General features: G+C 36.9%; 1 protein-coding gene across 1 annotated transcript in view; it reads left to right on the plus strand.

The window, feature by feature from the left end:
• The window catches only part of aurB (aurora B), a 118692-nt gene that overhangs the window by 36465 nt on the left and 62902 nt on the right, over nt 1-19325 (plus strand). Inside the window, exon 2 of the mRNA XM_067149070.2 lies at nt 9541-9732. Within this exon, the coding sequence (XP_067005171.1) occupies nt 9541-9732 (192 nt within the window). The remainder of the gene's footprint in view (nt 1-9540; nt 9733-19325) is intronic.

Below are 19325 nucleotides of genomic sequence, written 5' to 3' on the forward strand. Positions count from 1 at the left end.
ATAAGAATCCCCCTAAAAATAATTCAGTTTTTTTAACCACCTTTCACACTCCCCTGTCTGCCCCCTTAAGTGAATTTTCCGGCAAAAAGTACTTGTTTCTTTAATAGTAAAGGATCTTCTAGATACCAATTTTCACGACTCTAACATCTTCAGTTTTTGAGATGTGTCCTTATGAAAGGAATTCAAATCCTTTTCACTCCCGCCCCCCAAGATGATTCCCCCCCACCCAAACGCTTTTTTCTTTGTTTTTAAAGGAAATCTTAATACCAATTTTCACGTCTGTATCAACTTTAGTTTTTATTGGACGTAAGTATCCTCATACAATGAAATCGATTCTTATATTCTTTCACCTTCCCCCTCCACTTTATAGGATTTCCCGTGAATACATGTTTCTTTACTTTTAAAGCAGATTCCAAATACCAAATTTCACGCCTGTACCATCTTCAGTTTTTGAGACATCAGTATCCTAATTATAAGAATTCAACCCCATTTTCAGCCACTTTTACCCCCACCCAAGTGGTTTTTCCGAAAACCAAAAGTACACGTTTCTTTAATTTTATTAGAGATAAAAAATACCATTTTTCACTTCTGTAACATGTTAAGTTTTTGAGATATACTCTAGAAATTCCCATTTTAAAATTTCACCCCCTTTTTAGTTTCCGTTAAGTGGAGTTCCCAAAAACGAATCACCTATGTTTCTTTACTTTAACAGGAGATTCCAAATACCAGTTTTTAAGTCTGTAACCTTTTACGCTTCTGAGATATACTGTAGATATAGTCCTTCTAAAAATTCACCCCAATTTGTCATTCCTGTTTAACCCCCATTAATTAGATTTTCCAAAAACAAAAAAATATGTGTTTATTTTTAAAGGAGATCCCATATACCAATTTTAAGGCCTGCAATATCCTCAGTTTCTGAGATATAAGTATCCACATTATAGGCATTCAACCCCTTATTCCCACTTTTCACCCCTCCTATTGGGATTTACAAAAAACAAAGTAATATGTGTTCCTTTATTTTTAAAGGATATTCTAAATATCAATTTTTATATCTTCAGACTTTTAAATTTTTGAGATATAGATACACTCATTTTAAAAATCCACCCCCCCCCCCTTTTCACTCCTCACTATTTGGATTTTCCAAAAACAAAAAATACATGTTCCTTTATTTTTATAGGTGATCCCAAATACCAATTTTCGGGTCTGTAATATCTTCAGTTTCTCAGATATAAGTATCCTCATTACAGGCATTTGACCCAATTTTCACCCCTTTCACCCCTCCTGTTGGGATTTTCTGAAAACAAAAAATATGTGTTTATTTTTAAAGGATATTCTAAATACCAATTATTACATCTGTAAACTTTTCAAGTGTTGAGGTATACTCATTTTAAAAATTCACCCCCTCCTCCCATTTTCACTGCCATTATTTGTATTTTCCAAAAACAAAAAAGTGTTTCTTTATTTTTAAAGGAGATACCAATTTTCAGGTCTGTAATATCTTCAGTTATGAACTATAAGTAGCCTTATTAAAGGCATTCAACCCATTTTTCACCCTTTTCACTCCTAGTGGGATTTTCCGAAAACAAAAAGATACGTGTTTCTTTATTTTTAAAGGAGATTTTAAATACCGATTTTTACATCGGTAAACTTTTAAAGTTTTGAGATATAGAGAGACTCATTTTAAAAATTCACCCCCCTTTTAACCCCCTTAGCGACGGAATATCCAAAAATCCTCCCTTAGTGGGCACCTACATTGTAATATAAATGTATCCTCAAAATTTCATTTCATTATGTCCATTAGTTAAGGCTCGGCGATGATGAATCAGTCAGTCAGGACATGTTCTTTTATATATATAGACTAGCAAGATACCCGTGCTTCGCTACGGTATTATAATGCAATTTGTAATTGAATTCGCCAGAATTCGCGATCTAACTCGTTTTCTGATAGAATCTGCCAAAATTCGCGATCTGACTCATTTTTTGAGAGATTATGGCGAAGTTCCTCCCATTTTTCAATCTTTTTCCCAGCAATTGATTTCGTATTTCCCGGACTAGGTCCAGGTATTCCACCCGGTCAGTTGGGTCCCTTGCCATCTTTTCCTATAAGCATTTTTAATATGGATCAAATCCTTGAGGAGATCCGGCGTGGTGTCGTCTTGGGTGCCTTGGTGGTACTGAACCCGCGGCCGGGCTGCAATTGTAGTCATTGCCCAGCCAGGACCCTTTCTAGCGCTGTCCGCACACTTTGACGACGGTCCAGAACCTTATTATTAGGGTGGGTAATATTAGTTGAATTTAGGTTATTATTATTATTATTATTATTATTATTATTATTATTATTGATGGTCTGGAACCCACAGTAAAATGCAAGACCGCTACTTGGTAGTAAATTACATCTGCTACCATTGTCATTGCTGACAATGTGACCGGCACCATCGTTACGCGTAGGCAAGTGCCCAAGATTTCAGGCGACACGAATGATATACTTCCGTGCATTATTGAGCTTATTATAAAGGTGAACAGTGGCACGGTTAATTTCATTCCTATGATGTATTTCAAATGTGTTTACATTTTTATTTATATGGCAGGAGAATCTACTGTAATCTAACTTTATGTTCTCCAAAGGAAAAGATGGTTCTTGGAAACGAACCCAGGAAAGATTAAAAATGATCAGTTCATGATCAGAATAAGTACATTATGAACAGTAAAATCAATTGGTCTCAACTCCTTTTTCACCCCACCGCCATTAAGTTGATTTTTACCCCCACCACCACCACCAAATAAAGGCGTGTTTCCTTATGTTAAAGGAGGTTCCGAATACCAATGTTCACGTCTGTTCATTTCTGATATATAACTCAAGTCCAGGAAATAACATAGGATACGTCAACAGCAGCAAAAAGCAAAACTGGATGACTGATGAAATCCTGGAGCTTATGAATGAAAGGGGGAAATATAAAGGTAAAGACCCCGTTAAATGCAAAAATCTACACAAAGAGATACGTAGAAAATGCAGAGAAGCAAAGGAATCCTGGATGTCTGACAAATGCAAGGAAATCGAGGAACTTCAGGAGAAGCATGATCACTTTAACCTATATAAAAAGGTGAAATAGCTGAGTGGTCTACAAAAGAAGCGATGCGGACAAATATTAAGGAACACAAACAATGAGATTATTTTAGGAGTTGAAGAAAAACTTAAAAGATGGAAGGAATACGTCGAATATCTCTTCAATGATGACAGAGATGATCCTCCACCACCTGACGAAAGAATCAATGAAGCCAGTCCTGAAATAACAAAGAGTGAAGTATTGAATGCCATTAAACTTCAGAAGAATGGTAAAGCCACTGGTTCAGACAGAATTTACGCCGAAGTTGTTAAAGTTATAGCTGAACAGGACTCAACCGGCCTCAGTCTACTAACATCGTTGTTCAACATCATCTATACATCAGGAAAGATACCTTCTGACTGGCTGAGATCAACTTTCATACCAATACCGAAGAAGCAGAACTCTTCCCAGTGTGATGATTACCGTATGATTAGTTTGATGTCCCATGTCCTCAAAATATTTCTGCGAATCATACACACCCGGATTTACAAGAAATGTGAATCTTATATGGAGCAGACCCAGTTTGGCTTCCGAAATGGGGTCGGCACACGTGAAGCACTCTTCTCCTTAAATGTACTAGTACAGAGGTGCAGGGACATGAATGTCGATGTATATACTTGTTTTATTGACTACAAAAAAGCCTTCGACTCTGTGAAGCATGAAAAGATGATAGAGATATTAAGATCGACTTGTATTGACCAATGCGATTTACGCATTATCAGCGCACTGAACTGGAATCAAACCGCAGATGTCAAAATCGACCAAAGAACATCAGAAGCGTCTACAATCAGAAAAGGTGTTCGCCAGGGTTGTGTGCTGTCACCTCTCTTATTCAACATTTATTCTGAGGCAATATTTAAGGAGGTATTGTTGGAGGAAAACAGCGGGATAGTTATAAATGGACAGGCAATTAACAATATCAGGTACGCAGATGATACTGTTGTCATAGCAAATGAATTACCTGTGCTCCAACGCATGATAGACAAATTAGTCCAGCGCAGTGAAGAGTTTGGCCTGTTTGTCAACGCTTCCAAGACCAAAGTTGTAGTCTTCTCTAAAAGAAAAATTCCAGCAACCCTGTCAATAAACGGTAGTAAGATTGAACAAGTATCCTCCTTCAAATACTTGGGTACTGTGCTAGATGAGGAATGTGATTCCAAGAGGGAGATAAAATCTAGAATAGAACAGGCCAGAAGGCAATTTTTTAGCATGAAACAGCTATTTACAAAATCGGACCTAAGTGTGCAATTAAGAATGCGAATGATTCGGTGCTATGTATTCTCCATTTTTCTCTTTGGATGTGAAAGCTGGACCCTTGACCAAAATCTAGGAAAAAGAATTGATGCTTTTGAAATGTATCTATATCGCCGCCTACTCCGAATACCGTGTGCTGAAAATTTCAATGACGAAGTCCTTCATCGCATGAAGAAACAAAAAGAACTATTACTTAATGTTTAAAAAAAAAGAAAAACCCAATATCTAGGTCACATTATGAGAGGCGAGAAGTACCAGCTATTACAACTCATCATTGAAGGTAAAATACAGGGGAAAAGGTCTGTTGGCAGGAGGAAGAATTCATGGCTGAAGGAGATCCGAAGATGGCACAACTGCACTTCAGAAGATGCTTTCCATGCTGCAACATCACGTCCAGAGCTGGCTATGTGGACCGCCAACCTCCGCTAGGAGAAGGCGCCTCAAGAAGAAGTATCCCCTTAAAAAGAATTCACTTTTTTCACTTCCTTTCACACCCCCCTTAAGGGAATTTCCCGTTAAAAACACTTGTTTCTTTAATAGTAAAGGGTCTTCTAAATACCAATCATCACGACTCAAACATCTTCAGTTTTTGAGATACGTGTCCTCACAAAAGGAATTCAACTTCTTTTCACCCCTGCCCCCAAGATGATTTCCTGCCAAAACGCTTGTTTCCTTGTTTTTAAAGGAGATCCAAATACCCATTTTCATGTCTGTAACATCTTTAGTTTTTATTGGATGTAAGTATCCTCATACAATAAATTCAATTAATTTTTAAATTCTTTCACCTCCCCCCCTACTTCATTGGATTTTCCAAGAATAATTTTAAAGCAGATTCCAAATACCAATTTTTATGTCTGCAAAATCTTTCGTTTTGAGATAGTAGTATCCTCATACAAATAATTCAAATAATTTTTCAATTTCTCTCCCACCTTTAGGTAGATTTCAGAAACAAAAAAAAATACGTATTCCTATATTTTAAAGGAGATTTCAAATACCAAATTTCACGTCTGTAACGTCTTCAGCTTTTGAGATATCAGTATCCTGATTAAAAATTTCAACCCCATGTTGCCATTTTTACCCCTCCACCCAAGTGGTTTTTCAGAAAACAAAAAATACTTGTTTCTTTATTTTTAGTAGAGATAAAAAATACTATTTTTCACTTTGGTAACATGTTAAGTTTTTGAGATATACTGCAGAAATGCTAATTTTAAAATTTCACCCCCTATTTAGTTCCCCTTAAGTGGAGTTTCTAAAAACAAATCACCTATGTTTCTTTACTTTTACAGGAGATTACAAATACAAATTTTTCCGTCTGTAACATTTTGCGTTTCTTAGATATACTATAGATATAGTCTTTCTAAAAATTCACCCCAATTTGTCACTCCTGTTTAACCCCCATTAATTGGATTTTCCAAAAACAAAAAATACGTGTTTCTTTATTTTCAAAGGAGATCCCAAATACCAATTTTCAGGTCTGTAATATCTTCTGTTTCTGAGATATAAGTATCCTCATTTAAGGCAATCAATCCCTTTTTCACCCTATTTGCCCCTCCTATTGGGATTTTCCTAAAACAAAAATGTGTTTTTCTTTATTTTTAAAGGGGATTCTAAATACCAATTTTTACATCTGTACAATTTAAAAGTTTTGATATATATACACTCGTACTAAAATTACGCGTTTCTTTATTTTTAAAGGATATCCAATTTTCAGGTCTGTAATATCTTCAGTTTCTGAGATATATGTGTCCTCATTAAAGGCATTCAACCCCCTTTTTACCCTGGATTTTCCGAAAACAAAATAATACGTGTTCCTTTATTTTTAAGGGAGATTCTAAATACCAATTTTTACATCTGTAAACTTTCAAAGTTTTGAGATATAGATACACTCATTTTAAAATTTCACCCCCCTTTTCACCCCCTTAGCGACGGAATATCCAAAAATCCTCTTAGCGAGCACCTACATGTTAATATGAATATATCCCCAAAATTTCATTTCTTTACATCCAGTAATTTTGGCTCGGCGATGATGAATCGGTCAGTCAAGACAAGTTACTTTATATATATATATAGATTACATATCTTTTTGCTCAATATCAACTAGAGAATGTGATTATGTTATATTGGGTAAATACCTTGATTCCATTTTATTGGGGGTGGTGAATTACAATTTTTCACTTTTGAAGAGAAAAACAATTTTTCATCTTTCACTGTACATAGTTTCAAAACTACAAAATACCGAAACAAAAGGTAAGTACATACAATGTTCACCATTTTGTTAGCAACAAAAGACTTAAGAGTACATATTTACTGTAAAACTAAAGAACAAAGTTATGTACAAAAATCCAAAACTGTTTAAATCTCCTCTTTGGGCATAATTATTTACTTTGAATCACTTGCAAGAGTTTTTCTTTTCCTCCCCTTTACTATAAGCCTGTAGAAGTGTTCTAACTTATGGTAGCAAGTAGGATGAAGGCCACAATTACATTTAGGGCACCAGAAGTTGCTTCACTTTCTTTTTATGGCAGGATCTTCCGAACAACCTATGCATTTTTTTTTCTTTTTGTTGGCTGGGTCTTGGATGTTCAGGCTGAACTCAGCCTGCTAAATCTAATACAAAGCAGTCCACAAACTCATCTGTATTCTTAGAATATACGAAACAAATGCATCAAATACAGCAATGTCGTGAAGATTGAAAATGCTATTTTCCAATATTTTTTACTGGTTCTGCTACAAGATAGGTGATAAATGCTTTTGTCACTGTTATTGACACTAAATATCCAATGAACTGAACTATCGATTAGTGGAAAGTTTGACGATATTCATTAAATGGTTGCCGAGCAACACGGCTCTAAAAAAATGAGTCGTTAGTGACTTGTATCACTTGGGGCCGGTTCTACCACCTACTGGTAAAGTAGCGCGTAATTTGCCCTCCGCGTAAAAGGATGTTTCCGTCCGACCACTCCCAGGTAGCGCTATCGGCAGCATAAATCGTCGTTACCCGGCGCGTAATTTCTCGGCCACTTCGAGGGCCCGATAAGACTTTACCTGCCGGGCAAGTTCTGAGAGCTGAACATTATTAGCTGTAATTCTGGTGATATGCAACTCAAATTAGCTTAGTATACTGAAAAAAGCAGTATACTGTAACAGTGATCGATATTGTATTGCAGGATTTTGAACATTAATGCTTCCCTGTAGTTGCAACGGTCACACCAGCCTCTCGCATCGGTAGCGCAAGGAACACATTTTATACGTCAAGCTTTCGTAAAGAAACTCTACAAGGATGTAAAATCAAAATCTATTTGGAAATCATTTCAAATGGGCTTTAATTTTCTACTTTTTCAGTTTTCGGAAACGAGATATATATTACTGTATGTATCCTACCTAACCCATGCGTTTTCGTAGCGTAGTGGATAACACGTACGCTTCGTATTACGAAGTGTGGAGGTTCGAGTCTTTATTATGACGAATCTTTTTTATTTCCATTATTAGCGTTGTGTTAATCTGTATGCCTCTTTTCATACGTTCTTATCACAATATTATGTCTACTAGGAAAATTGCTTTATATGTATGCTACTTATAGCAAGTGATGTTATGATTAATAGCATATAGGACTGTCGCCCAGGTAGCAGATTCCCTATTAGTTGTTTACATAGGCTTGTAAATTATTTCGAAGAAATTGAAAACTATTCCATTCCCGAATTCCTCTTCCTATGAATGGATATTTATCCCGATTAGTTCTTTACATTTACAGTACCTTCCAACTTTATCTTCATAAAGTTAAAAATTAAAATGAAATGCTTTATCAATAAATGGAAGCATCTGGAACTAAACGAGGTCACAGAACTGGTTGCAAATAGAGCATGGCGGAGATACTTCATCAATTCACAGAAGCCTGCAGATAGAATGCTCAAAGGTAGTAAGTCCGTAAAGAAGATGTGTGTATATACGTATATGGAAGCGCGTAAAAGAGAGTTAAGAACAACGGCAGGGAACGAAAATACACTTTAAAATGTAAATTAGAAATACGATGAAAACCTGCGTACCTTCTATTACGGAGCGAGCGACTTGACCAGTCTACTACGAGAATACCTTTCAAAAACGCTGCCTTGCATGGCAGGTTATAACTGGCGTAAGAAAATGCAATCTCGAGATTTTAATCCCAATTAGGTATTGATATTGAAGATCATAGATTAAAATCACGAAAGCTTGACATGAATCGTTGTCCATAACTCTTAAGACTCCCCTTATTAGGCTTTTTGGTGATAATCAGCAGACGCAAGCACAGGGAAATAAGACAATCGAAATGGGTTTCATGCATCTGACGATAGATAGCACCACACTCGAAAGGGAGAAATCGCTGAAAATCAGTCTAGCCAACTTCGTATATCGGTGTCTAGCTCCGGGTAGCTACCTAGCGCTTGCGCTGAGGTGGTTGGACGCAAGCCAAAGTACCAGCCGATTTACACCTCCAGGTAGTTTATCTCCCGGGCAGCTGCCAGCCACTTTACCAGCAGATGGTAGAACCGGCCCTTGGAAGGTTAAGGATAAATTATCACAGAAAAAATTCTAAGAAAGGAATGTGTCATTGTTGCTTGGTTCTATGCACACTAGTTTACCAGCATATGTATTCAAACAACACTTCCATTTGCTACAGGAACTGGGATCTTATTCCTGAGTTCCTGAACACTAACCCGTATGTTTCTGTTACGAGCGTGATAAAATACTGGGGTGCTCATTCACGCCAGTTCAAGAATAAGATCCCTGATGAACACGGGCATTAGTTTGTCATTTTTGTTGGTTGTAGTGTTTTTTGTAGTGGCTGTTTAGGATAGGATTACTGATAACCCAATTCACGGATTGGCACTTTATAATAAAGTATACCTTGTTTGACTTATGATACATTTATTTCAAGTTCTTGATGCCATTGTAACTATTTGTGCAAAACATGTTTCAAAATGATTGTCAAGTATGATAATCATACTCAACTGTCACTTTTATGTACCACGTCCGACTACATTTAACACAGGGAAAAGAGATTTAGGTCACTAGCGGGCACCATGCATATCTAAGTTGGTTTCAGTAACATTTATTTGTGTTATGTAATACTTCATATTTAACTTGATTTATTTATTCAGTGAAAATGACCGCTATATGAAAATGTGTATCTGATTTGTTTTTACAGGAAAGTATGGTCGCTAAGTGACTTTGAAATAGGTCGTCCTCTTGGCCGTGGCAAGTTTGGCCGTGTGTACTTAGCCCGAGAGAAGTTCACACACTACATGGTTGCTATCAAGGTGATGTTCAAGTCTGAAGTGATCAAAGGAAGATGCGAACACCAGGTCTTAAGAGAGATAGAAATTCAGAGTAAACTTAGGTAAGTAATTTGTCCCCTTCTGTGCTTTCAGTTGGGTCTGACATTGTTAACCCATATTTCTGCCAAACTTCTTTCAGTAGGACTTGCATTATTCTAAATTCTTCTCAGCAGAACATTCTTCTGACAAGCGTTTATCCTGCTTAATTGCAAGGTCCGCTTTTCTGCAATTTGCTTTCTATCGCTTCAGGTCTTTGGCATCAACTAGAGTAATGCTCACCAAACAAGTCTTCCTCATGTCAAGCTATCTTTTCCTTGGCCATTCCCATGGTCGACAGTCCTCAGGGTTCAAATCTAGTGCCATCTTTGCAACTATCTATGGATACATCTAGGTTTGCTTTAAATATCAATTATGAAAACAGTAATTCCAGCACTAATAACGATGTTAATTGTAGCTTTGTCAGACTTTGCAGAACTGAGAAACCCATTAAAATAAAACATAACTTTCGAAGGTATTGTGGTAAACTCTTGTGAGTTGAAATCTTGTTTGGGACACGTAAGGCTATGACTTATTAAAATATTATCGTGTTTGGCTGGATCGTTTTGTTGTTGCTTAGTTTTAAAGTTGAGGTTGTCGTTTTTGCATTCTACGGTCTTCTTTTTTAAATTTTTTATTTATTAAAACAGCTGCAGAAATACACAACAAATGTTGTATACCACTATTAAATGCAAAAAGAATGTAGGCCTAGCTATAATTTTGTGCAATTAGATTTGTGATTGGTGCACGCATTGATTTTTTTAAATAGAAGTTTAAACTCGAGTATTCAAACTTTTGAATCTGACATTAAATACTGAACTACGTATGTAATAATTGTTTTAATTTTCAGGTAGATTAATGTGACTGGAAATAATTTATTTACATTTCTCTTTAGGCCCAAACTTTGGATATGAAACAAAAGTTTCATTTCACACTTCACTTTACTACCTAGTTTTTGTTAAAATCAATTCCTATGCACTATTGTGAATTATGGAATCCTCACATTTTTTCTACATTATACTGAGTGAGTTGGCCATGCAATTAACGGTGCACAGCTGTGAGTTTGCATTCGGCAGATAAGTGAGTTCAAACCCCACTGTCGGCATCATGAAGACCTATCGATGTAATGGCAATTGTAAAAAATTTAATTATTCTCAAAAGTGTTTCTGAGAAAATGTGTTCGTAATAATAGAAAAGGGAGGGGGTAATGGATTTGCAGAGCTTCCAAAGGTGGGCACCAAATTAAGTTTGGGGACCACTGTTATAAATCAATACAAATTTGAAAGTCTCTTCTATATAATTATGGTAAGTGTAACACAAATAATATAATCATATAGAATTATAACAAAATTAATAATTAAACTAGTGGAATTAAGTAAAATATTCCCTTTTTAGGCACACAAATTGGAATTTTCGGGATAAACTTATTTTTAAAATACGATTTTTGGAAGTTTAGAAGTATTGTGATGTTTATGCATGCAACAATTTTTAATATTTTTTAATATCTTCCAAACAATATATATCTACAAAATTGACACGATCTTAATTCCTTTTTGGAACCTCTGAAGCGCACCCCAGTTGTCATCACTCACTCACTGCTTTCATCTTTTCATCTTTTTCCAGGCAGTAATCACCATCACTCACGCAAATCTTTGAAACATCAAGTGTTCAGTTTTGGTAGGTTCAACAAAGTTAGTTGCCATGTGCTTCTGAAGCAGACCCTACATGGTCAATAAAACTGTCAGTACAGAAAAATATTGACAGTAATACTGATAGTGTGTGGACTGGAATGATGGAATGACGGCCAGTACTGAAACAGATCTGGATTTCGTGATCTGCGGGCATCAGTACTGTAGAGTGGTGGGGGATACTGACGGTTATACTGACCGTGTGATTGCGCTCGTCATTATTTCTGTCGGTTATAAGGGACCAGCGATGTGCGACAAATGCGTTTCTCACCAAGGCACAGTAGACGAGCTTGTGAAACCCCCAAGTAGGCCTATTGCAAAGTTTATCGAGCTATATGAAATGCTGCCGAAATAACCGTACCGGTAGCACAATACTTCAAGTTTCCATAACTGCTGTACTGATGGAAACTGGTGACATTATAGCGGAAAACTTGAAATCTTTAAATCTTTCTACCAGTTGCAAGATACCTCAATGTCACCATTATTCTCTTTGCCATCAATAAACAGGTCCGCATATTTGCATTTTGCCTTATTAGAAAAGTCTCTACCATTCCTAGTAATTTCGCAAAAGTACCCTCATTCATTCGGAGATCTCGTTATCTTCTGCTTCAGTATATTTCCCTAAACAGCTTCACATGAGAATGCTCTTCTCTTTTCCTTAGCCAATCTTTAACTCACTGTTGACGTTTAACACTGCGTTTCGTGCAGAATGCTAATATGATAGCTACACATGCCCATCATTTACGATCCATTTTGGTAGAATACTGCAATTGCATGCTATAAATCTCATTCCGTATTGACGGTTATTGACTTTTTATTTGTGAAGTGAGAATACCGCAATGGTAAGCAAGTGCACTAGTACTGACCAAAATATTGACAGTAATAATGATAGTGTAATGTCGCTACAATATTGCTGCGTACTGTCAGTATTATTGAATCAGTATTACTGACCGTGTAGGGTCTGCTTTAGTCCTCAGTAATGATTAAGGTACTTAATTACTGCATGGTCTTCCAGGAAGATGGCCTGCTGTTCTTCTAGGGTTAATCTACAGATGTTTGTATTAACTGTTCAACTTTGGTTATAAGAGATGATTTCCATCCTCCAATACCTTTTAAAGGCTCATCTATGATTACATAAACTTAGCTTATCATCTATTTTGGACTTAGCTTACGCTCCAATTAGTACATGTTTCGTCCCGATTTGTGGAACATCTTCAGCTGAAAAGTATGCCGTACAAAAACTGACAGACAATAAAACCTAGCGTAATGTTTAAAATTGATTAAACTACGTTCAACACTGGTAAAATGTTTGGTAATGCTTACAAAAGCATGGTAACATTCCAGTCTATGAAGAATGTGCACTAATGAAAAAGTTTTGGTGAGTGTTGTCTTCTTTTTTTTCCTCTTCTAGGAGCAAGTTGTGGTATAGGGGTAGAGTGCCTACCTCTTACCCGGAGGCCCCAGGTTCGATTCCTGGCCAGGTCAGGGATTTTTACCGGGACCTGAGGGCTTGTTAGTGGTCTACTCAGCCTACGTTAATAGAATTGAGGAGCTATCTGACCGTGAGATAGCGGCCCCGGTCTAGAAAGCCAAGAATAATGGCTGAGAGGATTCGTTTTGCTGACCACACGACACCTCGTAATCTGCAGGCCTTCGGGCTGAGCAGCAGTCGCTTGGTAGGCCAAGGCCCTTCAAGGACTGTAGTGCCATGGGGTTTGGTTTGGTTTTTAGGAGCAAATTGTTACTGTCAGTAACACTATGTGTAATTTGATTAATATTTATGGTTTGAATGTAGAGAGATATGAAATTAGTGTTGATTACTTAGGTTCTTAAGGATTTTAGTTTCTGTTTGTACAGGGGGAAATTGTTTTTAAACTGTAGTTGAAGTTTGGTAGGAACTTAGTGTTGTCTTTCGATGATGTGTAGTTAGGGGTCTCCGCGCTGAGACAGCACACACAAAGCAAGCCCAATGGAATAGCGGGGAGACTCCTAACTAGACATTATCGAAAGATAACACTACGTTCCTAGCAAACTTCAACTACTGTTTAAATGAGTTTCCCGCTGTCCAAATAGGAACTAAAATCCATAACTTAAGTAAACAGCACTAATTTTACATATATACATTCAACCTACCATGAATAGACGTCAAATTACAACGCAGTGTTAATCTAATCACTTCAGCTTTAATAGTCCAATGCGCACACTTAGAAATCAGATTTAAATCATCCTCAACACAAGTAAGCCACCCGGTCAGAACTGCTGTATGCTGCTCTGAAATAAATGCCATAAATGGAACAGCGAGAATTTTTACACAGTTTTCAGTGAAGCATTCGAAACAATTGTACTCGAGAACAATTGTTAGAATGCAGATTTTATGTGGTAAATCTTGAAACCTAGTCGTCTCCCCAGATCAGTCATCCACGGAGCGAGTTGGCCGTGCAGTTAGAGGCACGTGCCTGTGAGCTTGCATTCATGAGAGTGATTCAAACCCCACTTTCGGCAGCCCTAAAGATGGTTTTCTGTGGTTCTCCATTTTCATACCATTTTCATTCCCACTCCTGTAACCCTTTCCTAACTCCTCATCGCCATAAGACCTTTGTGTCTGTGCGACGCAGAGCAAATTGTAAAAAAATAAACCTGTCATCCCCAAACAATTTTTTCATATCCCCTCTAACTTTTATGTTGCCTTTGTTTCCTTTAGAATTTAATCCATTATGGGCGAAAATTACCAAATTTAAAAGGAACACAAATCTAAATTTTAAAGAAATTGTTCAGTCTCTTCTTTTAAAACAGACCCTCATTTTTGAGCAGCAGTGCTGAACCATTTCCTAAGAAACATGGTGTCAGTTACCACTTGCTACTCAATGTACTGCACTGCAGTATCTAGCCCTGCAAAACACTTGAAGTGGGTCATGAGCGGTAGTCTCTTTAGGAAGTTCTTCGCCATCACTGTCTTCCACAAGATATAAATTTAATAAAATCTTTGTCATAGTGCATCAGTTTTTGGGGAGGTTCTCCCATCATTTTGACGATTGAAACTTTGGTCAATGTTACATGTGCTAATTTTTACGATAAGTCAGGTGTTGCTGGCTAAGAGATTGTTTCTAACAAAATGTCATTAACCAGATGGACGCACAAGCTCAAATAGTGAAGGGACAAACAAAGAAGCGGTAAGGACTCCTCAAAAATCAACCTAAAGGTACCTGCCAGTCTGCAGTGGAGGTGTGGAGGTAGGTTTATTTATGCACATTGTTTTTTTTTAAAAAAAAGTGTGAGAAATGTATAAATGGGGTTTAAAAGTACTTTTGAAAAAGTTCAATTTTCTTAACCTGCTGAGTCCTGCGTGTTAGTTGGACTGAAACTGCATTGGAGCTGGGTTTATTTTGAAGGAAATAGTGATGCTTCACATCTGAGAAATTTCTTATTTACAAGAGCATTAAAGACTTAAATAAACATGATATTAAAAAAATTTATGAAAACTAAAGTCAGTCATTCTGGCCATTCTATCCGGTCAACTTCTTCATTCTTTTTTTTAACTGAAAGGTATTCATGCACAGATTTGTCATCAGGTACTATAAATCACTTAACTTCCGCCTTCCCCAAATTATTTGGTTTTTCAATTTTGACTCTTTGAACCAATCATCTTTGGTTCTAATTGAGGTATGCGGTTCGTTTTGGCCTAAGAACACTCAGTGGATCAAGATCTTTCATTTCAGCTCTTAACTATTCAAATTGGTTAATGGCCGGTTTCTGGAATTGACAGTTATCTGTAGATGCATAGTTATCAATGACTTAACATGGTGATACGTTTAAAACGAGTTTCCGAAACAACAGTTATCGGCTTGTTCACAGTTATCTGCGCAACAACTGGTAACTGCAGCAGTGCTGTAGTTACCTCTTTGTTAGAACTGATTCTAACATATACCGCTATGAGGCACCACTCGTACGAGGTCTTATATTAGTTTCGTAAACATTAATACGTGATAATGAACTGGTTATAATATATTTACAGTCATTCATTGTAGTTTTAACGTGCTTGGGTGTGCTGGAGTCAACATTATTTTAGTCAGTACATTTACTTCCACTGTTATCACTGGTTTTTAGTCACTGATTCCACTTAAATGGTGTCATCTGTCCCTGTCATCTGTTTAGGTTATAGTCTTCTCGGAGTATGACGCCTCTAATGTAGATGTATCTTGCAATACGGGAAATGAATCGTAAATAAAATAGAACTCGAATCAAATGGATTTTCATCAGGCTCAAATTGATCTTTTTGTTTACAGTAGAATTAAGATCTCTTTCGTCAGGCTTTGATTCATGTGTCCCACCAACAGTTAATTAACACCCAGTCTGAAATTATGGAATATTTACATTTGTAGTAAATAATAAATATCTTAGGTACCAGAATGCATTTAATATAAGTCTGCTGAATAATAAATATAGATTTTTCATTGCCTTTTTAATGTTATTATATTCTTTAACCAGTAACGTGAGGTAAAAATAAAACATCTGGACTTAATTAAAAATCTTGCAGGGAGCTGTAGGTTATGTCATCTTCTTATCTTTGTCAACACACTTCACACCCTAGGTCGGGGTTAGCTTGCTAGGGTCGATTGAAATTCTCAAGTGGACTTCACGTGAGCAGTTACGAGAGTATTTTTGTCAATGCATGTTGCGTGCTCAGTGTAAGTAAAACATCTCAAATTACTAGTCCGTTGCAGTTATTATGAAATACAAATTCTCAGTTCGAGGAGTACATTAAGGAACTACAGTACTGATGAAAAATTGAGTGATATGGCTATTTTCTTTTGGCTGTTGGAGATCGCAGATTGTAATGCTTTTGTGTTGTGCCATGAAAGCCCGGAAAAAAATGGAATTCTTGAAGGGTTTGGCATCTGATCAGGTGAAATTACATGTCAAAGAAGAATGATAAATGAGTTCCCAGAGAGATACGAACGGGAATAAGCAACATTTTGTACGTAAGACTCGGCGTCAAGATACGGAAGAAAAACTTAAGAAACGGCAATCTTACCGTACATATCCAGCATCCTTGAAGAGAAAAACGGCATATGCATGTTTTAAGTAGGAGTTTTCGGTTTGTTTGCAATCTACAAAAAAAAAAATCTGCAATAGTTGCAGCGGGAACAAGTGGATATCGCACCATCAGTGCAGAACTTCAGTGCCGGAATGATGGGTTCCAAAGTGTGCTGCACGTTTTCATTTATGGATTTTTTTCGTTTACGCTTGTGTTCTGGATCAGTAAAAAGTGATCTGTTTGGAAATTGCTGTGTATTTTTATAATTTTACTGACAACGATCAAGGTGCAATTTAGACGATGACTGCGTACTGTGAATAAGAAAGAATGGGAAATATATATGTTTGCATTATTTGATCGTACAAACTGTATATTCATATTATGAGAGATTATTACATGCTAATCAGATTGTTTGAGATGACTGTGTACATATTTGCTAACCATTTTTCATTGTAGAAAACTTCTGCTAGTAAAAGTAACTAGATATTACCAAAATTACCCTAAAATCATTTGCGTAGAGACATCTATTGGAGGACGACAGATCCTAAACATGACGATAACTGCACTGTTTATTACCAGGGCTTATAAATCTGGATTTAAGTTTCCGGAAACTCATTAAAGTTAACAGTGCAGTTAAAGTTACAAGCGCATTTAGGTAACTTACAGGTAACTGTGGTGTACCAGAAAGCGGCCATAATTCTGAGGAAAGTTATGAGTGCACATTCAATTTGACGTCTCATTTCTTCAATATTTTTTCTCATTGAAGTACTTACATCTTTCGTTCTAATTGAGGTACGCAGTTCATTTTGGTCTAAAAACACTCGGTGGATCAAGCGCTATCTTTTGAGGTGGCAAGTACTTAAATTGGTCAATTCTGAGAAAAGTTATGAGTACATTTATCTCCATGACGAAGATCTTTGAAGGACTTTTTAACAGTTCGGCGCGTAGTTTTGTTCCAAGGAACGTTTAATTCAATTTCTTTGTGTGATGTATTTTCAAGTGTTTCGTTGACATAATATTACATTCTATTACCACAGCAGATCATGTGCTTTATTTCATTAACTCGAAACTTTGCAAAAACATCCTTGAGGATAGTAACGAACAACACCATACTTTGTACATTGCGGGCAGAGCCAGCGGGAAACTGCTAGTATACATGAATACAAAACATGAATTAATGTTGCTTCACACCTGTCATTTTTCTCAGTAGCTGATAAGTGTGTGGTAAGCCTTGAGGCAGTGGAATTTGACGTTTCTGGAAAAACCACATCACTTCAGCTCTCTTTATGTTAATGGCTCTGGAAGGCAATTACATTGCTGCAGTGGGTGGAATAAAAGTAGGGAAATGAATCTAGTTTTTTGATGTCAACCTATACTCTGCACGGCTCTACTTCTAAATTGACGTTTAGGCCGATTTTGGCTCTGTCTGGTGGTTGTGCACCAAAGCATAGACATCCAACCAATCCCAGCCTGCCATTTATATCGATTTATATCGGCAGAGCACGATCTCGAAACCTAGTTGCCAAGTCTGATATTTACATTCACCACGTGGTTAACCTATCTTGTTCAACGTGTATGGTATTCGGTACGGTTCGTGATCATTTGCATTTTCCTCCAGTAATTAGTGTTTTATCATATAAGTTTTATCTCTCTAGTATAGTACAGTATAGCGTAGTTTACAGTTTAGCATAGCATAAGTACAGTATAAGTTTAATTATTAAATAGTTGTAGTTTTATTTACGTCCGTGTATCAGTGTACTTAGTTCGTCATGTTTAATGGGGTAATCAGCCAGTGAAGATCTCTGAAATTCTCTGCACTGGAGGACTGGCATTGCTGATAATTCCTTCAGCTACATCTACTCTAAAAATGGTGTAGCATATCTTTCTCCAAACAATACTCTGGTATGCAACATAGGAGTTGAATAAGGTCATGTCCAGCGGCATTCACATCACAAACCACAGAAACAAAAAACTTATTTTATTAGCATCGCAAGTCCGTACTCTGACTGCCTGTTAAGCTGTAACATAGTTATCTCCTTGCACTTCCTCTTCAATATCCACGTCACTTCATTCACCAGAACTGTTACTATTACTTCCAATTTCACCGAAAGAATTGCATTCGTAATGAGTAATGATTGTTATTCTCTAAAAGGGGGTTGTATATTGGTAACTTTCAGTCGTTTATTGGCAGCCATGTTGTTTACAAACAAATCCACAAGTCTAGAGATCGCCCAATTCAAACTAATATTACCAGGCACACTATCAATACTTTAGCAAAGGTCATATAACATTGTAGGCAAGAGTCTCTACACAAATCACAATTACAACTCTGTATGCCATTGCTTGAGGAAAAGTTGAATTATGTAGTATAGCAAGACAAAAGAACAGTTTTGTGGACCGACATTTGGTCCATTAAGATGAAACCCAAAACTATTCCGTGGCTCAGGCCCAATGAGGTAATACTAGTAGGGACCGTTTCCACAAATGAACTTTGCAGCTTTTTACTTTGCACTTTCCAGTTCAGATTTTGTTCCATCACTTTTCAGATTTGTCTTGCAAAGTGAAAAGTTAGGAATCTTTTCACTGGTTATGTACTGCATACCTATCTACGAAATGTCACTGTAATATTGGTCCCGAATGGAACATAATAATTCCTTTTACACAAATGAAGTGAAAAACCTGCGGTAAATTAAGAAATACCGTTGTTACTAGAGAAATATGTACACGTACTTATGGGCTGTAGACAGGACTTCCTTATGTTGTATTCCGCTGCTCGTACAGTCTTATGTTTCTTTCTTGAGGTCCAGGGCGAGCTCCGACGAATGGGAGTGCTATGTCTGTGATTCTCATTATCTTTGTCCATATGACTAGCGCGGTCAGTTCAAACAGCAAAATA

This window comes from Anabrus simplex, chromosome 6, assembly GCF_040414725.1.
Source record: "Anabrus simplex isolate iqAnaSimp1 chromosome 6, ASM4041472v1, whole genome shotgun sequence".
Taxonomy (NCBI): domain Eukaryota; kingdom Metazoa; phylum Arthropoda; class Insecta; order Orthoptera; family Tettigoniidae; genus Anabrus; species Anabrus simplex.